General features: G+C 35.5%; 2 protein-coding genes across 2 annotated transcripts; both read left to right on the top strand.

The window, feature by feature from the left end:
- The first annotated feature begins 407 nt into the window (after positions 1–407).
- Positions 408–8,836, top strand: LOC108215662 (O-fucosyltransferase 10). The gene is made up of 10 exons (XM_017388197.2): positions 408–875; positions 1,836–1,914; positions 2,136–2,203; positions 2,751–2,839; positions 3,526–3,720; positions 4,456–4,660; positions 4,764–4,931; positions 5,822–5,989; positions 6,787–6,977; positions 7,991–8,836. Exons 1-10 carry the CDS (start codon positions 534–536, stop codon positions 8,184–8,186), a joined length of 1,701 nt encoding a protein of 566 aa, XP_017243686.1. The 5' UTR covers positions 408–533; the 3' UTR covers positions 8,187–8,836.
- Positions 8,837–10,506: 1,670 nt separating this feature from the next.
- Positions 10,507–10,971, top strand: LOC108217377 (protein SRC2). The gene has a single exon (XM_017390211.1). The coding sequence runs from the start codon at positions 10,507–10,509 to the stop codon at positions 10,969–10,971; it is 465 nt and encodes a 154-aa protein (XP_017245700.1).
- The last annotated feature ends 282 nt before the right edge of the window (positions 10,972–11,253 follow it).

Raw genomic sequence — 11,253 nt, 5'->3', positions numbered from 1 at the left:
AATAATAATTTTATAAAAACTTTGTTTACCGTAGAAAAAGTATGTGGAACTTAGATAACAACTTGATAACAATTGAGAGAAGAGATATACACTATAAATTGCGCAAAGATATATTCTGATTTAACATATAAACTACACTAAATTTTATTCAGATTATTTAAATATCAGTTAAATAAAACATAAATTATTCATTAGATTAATGATTGATTTGCAGAATAATGATATTTAGCAAAAAAGATTGTTTAAAATAAGAAAAGGGCACTCCTATAAAATACGGACAAAACCCATAAGTTCGGCACACAAAATTCCTACAATATCAATCAAATGACTTGATCTCTGTTTACCCCACACCTCTAGTACATAGAACTACTCATAAAAGTATCCCACATATACATACACTATACATACAAACTACAAAGACTCAAGAGACTCCACAAGCTTCCTGTTCTTTTGTGTTCCCACAAAAAAATAAATATTACAAGCCCCTCCACTCCAAAACACAAACACACACACAAGTACACACACTCTCTCTCATGGCCTTAAACAACAAGCCAACTACAATGACACCCAAACCCAACTGCAATGCCAACTCCCTCGCCGCTGCCGACACTTTCTCCACCAACCCTTCTCTCCATTGCCGCCGTAAGCTCCGCCGCCGTGGCAGTTTCGCCGACCAGCTGCTCCGTGGCCGCAGGAATCTAGTTCGCTACTTGCTGTTGTTTCCTCTGCTCTATATTTCTGCTCTGATCACTTGCGTGGGTCCCATCTCTGCTCTGTTTAGGACACCCACTTTGCCTGGCTCTCTTTACAAGAGTCATCAGATCTTTGATAAGTTGTTGCACCAGATTCAGGAGGATAATTCTTCTGCTATTCAGGTTGCTATTTATTACACGGTTATTTATGTGTACTTATTGGCTGGTTAGATTTTTTTTATTTTTTGGGAAAGTTGCATTTTCTACTGGTGGTGTTTTCTTGATCATTAATGGGTTGCTTTTCCTTTTCTTTATAAAATTATTGTTTTTTTTTCTTGTTTGGGTAGTTTTGTTTACAGAGAAATGCAAGTGATTTGAAATGGCATTGCTAAATTTGGATGTGGTGCTTGTTTGTTGTATTATTGAATCTTGTACTTGGATTTTCTGGGTTTTCTGTTTGATATGTGAATTTTGACTGTACCTAAACTTGAAGTAATTAAGTTAGGACCCATGTAAGTTATCTCCTTTTCTCCAAACTTGTTGCAGCTATTAATGACTTGTGATTTTGCTTAATGATTTCTTTATGTGATAATAATATAAGATAATTTTGATTGAGTTGGGTTTGTGCTTTTAAAGTAATTTCAAACATGTGTTTCCTATGAGTTTATATAAAAAAGTCATGTAATTAGTATAGTGATATTAGCCTGTAGGTGCAGATAACTGAATTGACAAGAATTAATAAAGTTACAAGTTGGAGTAAGATAGTGAAGTTGACTTTAGGAAGTCAAATTTAAGTGTTAAGCAACATGATCTTAATATCAACAAGAAAGAAACCTGAAATGCTTCTACTGGAATAGTGCTTATCCAGAGTGTCTAAGAGTATCGCTTAAGTTCTGTGTAAAATAGATGCTCTGAGTATTATGGAATACAGCAAACAACGCTTTTAACCCTTTTCAGTTTGAGTGAAACAGGGTTTTCCTCTTGTGAAGTGTGCCTTTCAATTTTGACCATGAAATGCTGAGTATTATACGACTAGTTATTTTTGACGTTGTAATTATATGAGTTATTAGCGATTGGATTACCATAACTTCTTAAAATTGTTCTGTTTTCAACTTTAATTAATAACTTTGTATTCTAATGTAGTTGTCCGCTGTTTGGAAATACAAAAGGAAGGTAAAGGAGCAGAAACGCTGTGTAAATACAACTGCTCGTCGCCAGCTTGGTACATGTCTTATATTTATATGTTATTCCCTCATTTTCTGCCGTTCCATAACTCCATTGATGAAGAGAGATACGATGTAATTACGCAATGTTGGCTGTCACCGTGTGAGAGTGTAATTGTGGCCTTGTGTTATCTGATTCTGTAAATCAGTACTGGAGACATGTTATAATGGGCTATATCTTTTTCTTCTACCACCTTATATGTATATGTATACTTTCCAGGAATGCTGGAGCCTGATCGCTACTTGATTGTCGATGCCAATGGCGGCCTTAATCAACAGCGCTCATCGGTATGTTGGCTAACATATAAGCAATCATTCACTGATTCACAAGAAAGTGTTCAGTATTTTAGTTTAGAACAGTTATTCAGATTTCATGTGTTCATTGATATGCTACTCATTCTGTAGAGTGTACACTGCCTGATCCCTGATTTGTTGCTTATGTAGATTATTCACAGTAGAGGTAAATGTAATTGTCTTGGATTATGCATCATACAACTAGGATATATACACCATTGAATAGTATTAATTTTGAACACCATGTGATACTTGATACTCATTCCAGCCAAAAATTCTTAGCAGAAAATTTGTCCTCAACATTATTATTATACATCAAAGTTCAGTTTGATGGATATAAAGGGTCGAAGATTTTAAAAAGCCTAAAATTTTAGGAAAATAAAAGTTTTCAATTTTAATTACCATTTTCTGACACTGGGAGAACCTATGTTGTTTTGGTGTCTTATTAATCCATAGTTATATGTAGAATAATGTACTGAGCCACCTTGACATTCTAGCCTAGCATTTGAAGATTATTGAAATTATAACTTCCTTTTCTCAGATATGCAATGCAGTCGCTGTCGCTGGACTACTAGGTGCTACATTAATTATTCCCCAATTTGAATTTCACAATGTTTGGAAGGATCCCAGGCAAGTAACCGAAAGATCCTGTTCTGTAATATTCACTTTTTTCGTTTCTATGTATCTGTGCTTATTTCGTTTCTGTGAACTTAATGATAGAAACTATATTTCCCATATAATTTGTCTCTAACTGTCAAAAAAGTATCTTCTGGGCATCAAATAGGTAAAAAGCATTTAGTAATGCTTTTACAATATTGGTAACAGAACTGGATTGTGCATATAAACCTTCGTCTTCAGATGATATAACGAAATGATTTGCTTTAGGTCCACGCATCATCTTCTCCTAGCGAACAAGTTTCTACTTCCGTTATTACTTATTGTGAAAAGATGAAAATATCAAGGAAAAAATATAAAACAAGAGGAACACTTACTCGAACAGCAATAGGATCCATTATGCAACTAAGAGGAGCATAGACACTGTCGGGACAAGGCTATCACTAGTCATTTGCTTGGACACCTAGGCGTTACCTTGTGTAGGGTTTCAGTTTTGATACGCTTGAACTCTGATTTCAGAATATTGGTCATTGCATATCAGTGTTGGGCTCTGTTCTCATTGAAGTACCAAAGAATTGAATATGTAAACATATAATTAATAGATATAGTTTCTGTATGCGCAAGGAGTCTCTGTTATATGGCCATCCTTTTCCTCAAATATTATCCAACACTTAATGGTTTGCTGATTTGGTGCTTTACAGTGTATTTTCGGATATCTATGATGAGGAACATTTTGTGAACACCCTTAAAGGCCATGTAAAAGTGATCAGGGAGCTTCCACAAGAGTTTATGGAAAAGTACAATAACATCAGCAATATAACATTTCTAAAAGTTCCAGCTTGGGCTTCTGCCAATTATTACTTGGAGGAAGTGCAGCCAATTTTAGAAAATAACAGGTACGTAATTCATTATTACTCACAATTTACTTCCTATACTAGTGCATGGCATAACACTTCCATAATCAATACTTTATCAGACTGAAAGTGACTTGTTTCATCTAGTAATAAGTACTTGATGTAAAGGAAGAGGAGGTTCATGCGGACTGTGCATATGAAACAGAAACCTTCATCCGGCACTTGATTTTTAAAATTTCACTGAAAAGATTGCAGCAAAGAACGGCATTGTGCTGTATTGGTGCGTAGGATGTATGACCCTCTAATATAATCTGGACACGTTCCCATAAAAGATGTTTCCAACAACAAATTCTTAAGTGTTGATTATGCTACCTTCTGTAGGACAGAATGCCGTGCCCTTTTAGTCAAGGAGGAAACACAACTGGATATAGAACATTTAAAATCAATCAATTTAGGGACATCTGTGCAAATCTTATGATTTCTGTAAATTGATTCATCTTTTACTATTAGCATAATTCAGTTTATTGTTAACAAATTTAGAAAAAAAATACTTGCGATATGGACCTTTTTTAAGAGTTGCACTGCTTCGGTATGATTTGAGATGGAAGAGGTTTTGTTTCTCTAAACCATTGTAGATTAACATCTGAGCGAACATTTTAACTGTTGGGGGCATGTTGACCTGATGTCTAAGAATTTTTTTATTATATTGCTTATACAAGGTCATGTTGAGAACTAGAACTTGTTCAAACATTCACAATATTTTTGTTGATTTTATAGGGTTATCCGCATTGCTCCGTTTGCGAATAGACTGGCAATGAATCTTCCACCGCAGATTCAAACACTAAGGTGCCTGGCCAATTATGAAGCATTGAGATTCTCGGTTCCGATCTTAGAACTTGCAAAACAATTGGTCAATCGAATGACAGAAAAAAGCTCTATCTCTGGTGGTAATTTCGTATCAGTCCACCTTCGTTTTGAGGAGGTATAATTCGTCATGATGTTCTTACAATGGGTTTTATTGCATGTTTGATGTAGTTTTTACTTGGTGTAATATATTTAACTGTGCACTGCAATTCTACTTTTAGGACATGGTGGCGTTTTCATGTTGTGTGTACGAAGGAGGAGTAGCTGAAAGATTAAAGATGGACTCAATACGTGAAAAGGGATGGGGTGATAAGTTCAAACGTAAAGATCGTGTGATTGAACCTGGTCTGAATCGAATCAATGGAAAGTGCCCCATGACCCCTTTGGAGGTTAGTTTTTTGGCATAATTTCCCCTAACTATTGTTCTCATCCTTTTTTTTTCCGTTTATTATGTAAGTGTCGTCATATTATATGATTGTCCTTCACCCTTGTTCCTCTTTTATCTCTAAAATTAGTTCCTTTTCAATTGTTTTAAGAATGTAGTGGCATCTGCTTGTGATACCGATTTACTTTACATTATATCAGATAGTACCTTATGTGTGAGTAAGCAAGCAATAAAACATTGTAAAATTTGTTAAACAAACTGGGTTTCGCATAAACCACTGCACCTCCATTTTAAGATAAATTTCGATACTGTAATTGTTTATACTAGCACCTTAAATACGAGAACTCTTGAACTAAAGTAATGTGGCACCAAGGCCCAGTATTACAGAAGTTGCTATTGAGAAGAAAATAGGAGACAGAATTTCGCCAACTGAATAAGCCGTAGCAAGGTTTAGCATATATACAGTACGCAGTGGAGTCATCCTTAAAACTATATCTTGCTCTATAATTTATAAACCTGAACTTAGCATCATTGTATTGCTTTCAACTACTTACATGAAAATTTGTCATCCATTATTATGTTTTTAATTCATTATCGTCCTGCAAGGTTTTTGGTAGGAAGTTATGTGTGCACTAAATATAAATCATACACATAGAAGAAAAAAAGAAAAACGTTCATAGAAGGATATAATTCAGTATCTCATTAGTGTAACTGAAAAAAACATATATAGGATACAAGTCCTTACAGATAAATGTGTTGCCTTCTGTGTGAGTCAGTGTGTGAATCTCTTGATCCAGGTATTTGAATACATACAGGTACTTGCTTAATTCTATTACAATCATTTGTTAATTAGATAATAAATCTCCGTTGTATATCTTTTCTTTGTCAGCATAGGTCGGAATGATGCTGAGGGGTATGGGATTTACCAACAACACTCCAATATATTTGGCATCAGGAAAACTTTACCAGGCTGAAAGAAACTTAGCACCTTTGAGGAAAATGTTTCCTCTTGTAGAGACCAAAGAATCACTTGCAAAACCAGATGAACTTGCTTCATTTCAGGTAGAAATACTTCATGTACACCGGTTCCTATGGTTTTAATAGTTTACAATGTTTGTTATGATTATCTTCAGTTCTTGATTAGGAGGGCAATATGTTTAGTGTTATTGGCCAGATAATTTATTTTTTTGGCTGTGGTAGCATTAACAATCTATTATTGAATGTTTGTGCTCTCAAATTGGCGAGATAGAGAACATGTCCATTATTGAATGTTTGTGCTCTCAAATTGGTGAGATAGTATTCTTCATAGCATGGATTCTACTTCTATATCCTGTAGCTTAAAATCCACTTTTTTGTTTTTTTTGTTTTCTTCTTTTACAAGTGAATCCACTTTCTTTGGAGGAAAAAGATATAAAACCAGAGAAAAAATTCCATATTTGCATTTGTGCATATAATTTTCCCACTCTCTTTGGAGGAAAAAGATATAAAACCAAAGAAAAAATTCCATATTTGCATTTGTGCATATAATTCTCCCACCATGAACCATCATACTGCGGTTGACTTGGCTACTATTTGTAATATCCTGTTTAGTAATTTGGGATACTCAAAATTAGTCCGCGATTTCATCACTATTGTATGCGTAAACGGAGACTGTAGCAGACAGTTACTACTTTGTCTGAGTCAACTATCGTCACCTGTGAAATGTCTTGGTCAACCCAGATTAATGTTTGATGGATCTGGTAATTGTTGACTGTTGAGTAACCTCGTAATAATTGCAATATCCAGTTTAACCAGCTTGTGGTAGAGTATTTAAATTTGGCCATTTCCTTTGACACCATACTTTTTCTCTTTGATTCTAGGGATATTCTTCGAGGCTGGCGGCTCTTGACTACATGGTCTGCCTGTATAGTGAAGTATTTGTTACCACTCAAGGTGGAAACTTCCCGCATTTTCTGATGGGTCATCGGCGATTTTTGTATAATGGTCATGCTAAGACTATAAAGCCAGATAAAACCAAGCTTGCACTTTTACTGCACAATACTAGCATCAGGTAATTAAATCTTTTGCTGCCCTGTGGTTTTCTTGTTTATAATATACGGTTGCCTAGTTTGGAAAATATAGCTGCCTTGCCCTTGCAAACTCAACTTTTAGAAAGCATTATGACTATGTTTGTTTATAAGATTAACAATTCCCAGACTGCTGCTTCATATAGACCTCCAGCTATCCTATGGACTACATTTTTATTACTTATAGTTCATTTTGCGAACTATCTAGTAGATGGTGGGGTTATATAGTCCCCCAAAATGATTAGAAGGTGATGGCAACCAATTTTATTGTATTGTTCTAAGGAATGAAGTAGCATAATATTGGTGCAAATTGTATGTTATATCGGATTATAGACTTATAGTCCCTGCATACAAATTTAGTGTAAGAGTATTTTCACTTCCACAAGTCTGAACTCCAGAGCACCTGTTAAAAAAATGTGAAATGTTACGGGTGCACGTGCGTCCGCACACAAATTAGGTCTTGAGTTCTTTCCCTGCCAACCCATTTTGTCTGTCAACTTAACACGCGTATACAGATGACTCAATCTGGACGTAGAAATAATCTGATCTTGGTAAGCCCTCTAGTGTTGGCAGAGGTCACGAGTTCAATTCCGTTCCACCCCATAATAGCCATAGGTATAATCTGATAACTTAACACACACATATACAGATGACTCGTCTAATAGTGTTCTAGACACCCATATATACAGATGACTCATCTAACAGTCTCTTAGAGGCATATAAAACAGTGGCAAATATTTGGAACAAATATATGTGCCACTGAAGTTTTTATTACATATATGCTTTAGGGCAAGACACAGGGTCTCTGCACTAATGTTGTATAAAAGGAATGAAAAGAATAAGCTCTATCCTGGCTGGTAGCTACTTTCTAAAAACTTAAGCACACTAGGACTGATGGAATTTTTCTAGACTTGGATCAGGACCTATTCCATTATGCTCGTGTAGTTAATATAACTAATTTTCAGTCTACAATTAAGATTCTACTATTTGTTTGCAGTTGGAGCACGTTCAAGGATGAAATGAAGTTAATGCTAGCAGAAAGTGACCGCAAAGGTATAATGGTACCTAGACCTCGAAAGAGCAATAGAAGGAATTCTTTATATTCAAACCCTTTGCCAGAGTGCCGGTGTCTCTGGGAAGCACAAAATTCAACCCTCAAATTGACTCATAATGTTCTTATACAAGATCACTAATTCGACATAGTCACGATGATGTCTCTCTCTACAGTTGATTTTCCCGCTTGTGCAGTCATAATTTATATATATACATATTCTCAGAGCTTTGTTCCATTTTCTTGGTTGCTGCTTAAGTTCGCAACTACCATGGAAGCTAGATACAGATTTGTATAAATGAGGTAAAGTTTTCCTGTTCAGCATTTACGGAACTTAAATAGACAGGTTCCCTTTCTCCAGTTACAGTTACGGTATCAGATTTCAAATAGAATTCATTCCCGAGAGACACTTATTTGTGGCTCTCAGTCAAAAAATGTAATGTACTTCACGAATTGGGAAGCAACAAGTGGATTACATGAAGCTGCTCCCTCTTGATGTCGCATAATCATTTCAGCATCAACATCATTATTCTTTCTTCTCCTCGTTCTTGTGAGTCTGTCCTGATTCAGAAAGTGAATATGTAGAAATTTTAGGGTCTTGTAACAACAGAGTTGCCTTGAGCTTATGTTTGTCCTCTGACTGATTTTGTTGAAAGATGCTGTGTTTGTATGATAGAAGTAGTGGGTGTTAGAAGGTGCCAGTTTTGGCTGGTAGGCAGTAAAATTTTGTATGGCTACAAGGGTGGCTCATTTTGTGTTATTTGTTGAGCAAAATATGTCTAGTTGTTTTCATCATTATCATTTCAAAAAATTTAGATACTTGCGTGGATGGTGCTGTAAGATGCTCTATATTAAAGTAGAAATAGACAAGTACCGCCAACTAAAGACAAGAAGTCGATGTTATGTCATGCGGTTGGATTTGGCATCTTATTTTTCAGTATTTATTTGTAGAGAAACGCACACGAAAGCGTATTTTTTCTGTAATAAATCAGTTGTTTGTTAAATAGAATAAAAATACATGAATAATGTTTTAGTAAAACCCGTTTAAGACATCAGTTTTGATTACATCAGAAATGTTCTACTCACCTCAATATAAATAGATGATGCAATGATCACCATTTCTTGCAAAAAAAAAAAAACTATTAGTCCAATCAATCCTAGTGCAAGACTCGATTGACAAATTGAAAGAAATGCTGTTTTATCCTGGGATACTGTTACACACTGCTTGCACCCAGAGCAGAATCGGAGCGACCTAGTACGCAACTCAGTCTCAGCTATTTTTTTTCACTAGTTCCGTGTTTTGTAGGTAATCATCACCAACAGTTTTCTTAAAATTCATTTGGTAATCGGATCGCCCTGCATAAATATTCACAAAACCCAGCGTAGAAAGCCGAAGAACATTCAATTTTGGAGTTTGCTGCAGAGGCGAAACTGCAACAAAACATTCTACCAAGAAAACCATAAACTAGTATCTATAGGTCAACCATCATTATGTTGAGATATTTAAAATTCTACCTATCCTGGCTTTATCTTCTGTACATAAATGTCATCTAACAAACTAAATAATGTTCAAATAATCCACTCTATTCAATATGCAGAGAGTGTTTACACGTGAGTGAATTTCAGAATGGCCCTAATTTCTGCAAATGAATGCAGAATTCCATGCCCAGGTTTGAATTGGCTGTCACTGCTTGTCTAGAACATCTCATCAAATTATTTTGTAGAAATTTTACAAAGTTTTTATAATAATGTTCTCAAGCAAACATTTCATAATTAAGAAGATGTGAATCATGACCCCTGCGCCTTTTTCTGGGTTGTATTCAGAAAGTGTGTAAAATGTAAATAAATACCGTGATTCAATTGCAATGCCAGTTTATAATGCCCCAGTTAAGCCTTTTATATATAAATTACAAAACTATGAATCGAATATATTAAGTTTATAGGTGCGTCGATAGTTTAGCAGTCAACATCTCTGGTCTTGCATAGCCATTATAGATAACTTGATATCTTTTTCAGGCTAGACAAGTACATTATAAATCTATAACACCAACAAAATTAAACCATAAATTAATCAACTTCTGTCCCTAACGTTGGTATCATCATAAATTGCAGTCGATTTTGGGTCCCTCAACCCAGTATACTATATACATATTTACGTTGCATGCAAATAATTTCCAAACATTTTTCAAAATAAATTATTTCCTCAACAAATTCATGTTTGTATTATAACGCAACTTGTTTTTATCAAAGTCTCCTATAAATTAATCAACTCTCACTTGTCAATAAACTAGAATACCAGATAACCAATGAGTAATCTACCCGGAGAGTTCCTTCCAATATCCAAGTCAACTTGCCAAATTTTCCACACCTCCTCACTCAATCACGCAACTCAAATATAAAATCCCACACTTCCATTCATAACAACAACTACCTTCATGTTGTTTAATTCAGACACACACACTATGGAGTGCAGAAAATTCGAGATAAATTTAATCTCCGCAATCGATCTCGAAAATGTTCGGAGAATATGCAAGATGAAAGTGTACGCTCGAGTTTCGATCGGGAATCAGGGTGATTCGGAGAAGAGAACCCCGGTGGACAGGCATAGCAGGACGAATCCTGCATGGAATTTTACGATGAACTATACCATAAGTGAGAGTGTAGTGGAACATCACAGTAGCATGCTTGTGATAAAGCTCTACTGCAAAAGAAAGCTGGGAGATCGATATATCGGTGAAGTGCACTTGTCGATGAAGGAGCTTTATGAGTATGCGTATCCGTTGGGAGGGAGTGCTATAGTTAATTATCCGGTTCAGAAAGGCTGCGTGAATTCGCAGGGATTGCTCAAGTTTTCTTATAGGTTTGGGGAGAAAGTTAGTATCGATAAGTTACTTATGGCCGAAAGTATTGGGGTATGGAGTTCATGATAAGTTGGTTGATTTTATGCCTCATCTTTGGCTTGAGTTTTGTTGGCTATGTGTTTTCTACTTTTTTAGTCTTAAGCTCGTCTTGTTTGCCAGAATTTAGTGGTTGTTTTAGATAAAGTGAGGGTCTATTGTAAATTTAGTTATTGGAACCACCTTGGACGTTGCTTCGTTCGAGGTATGTGTAAACTATGTACCAGGAAGGCCAAGGCCTGTTTGTTGCAGTGAGGACAAGAACATGAATGTAAATATATGATAATTTAGCTTGTACAGTAATTTTATTTT

Source organism: Daucus carota, chromosome 4 (genome assembly GCF_001625215.2).
Source record: "Daucus carota subsp. sativus chromosome 4, DH1 v3.0, whole genome shotgun sequence".
Classification (NCBI taxonomy): Eukaryota; Viridiplantae; Streptophyta; class Magnoliopsida; order Apiales; family Apiaceae; genus Daucus; species Daucus carota.
Note: the sequence above shows the minus strand (reverse complement) of the source record. Positions and strands in the feature narration are given on the sequence as shown.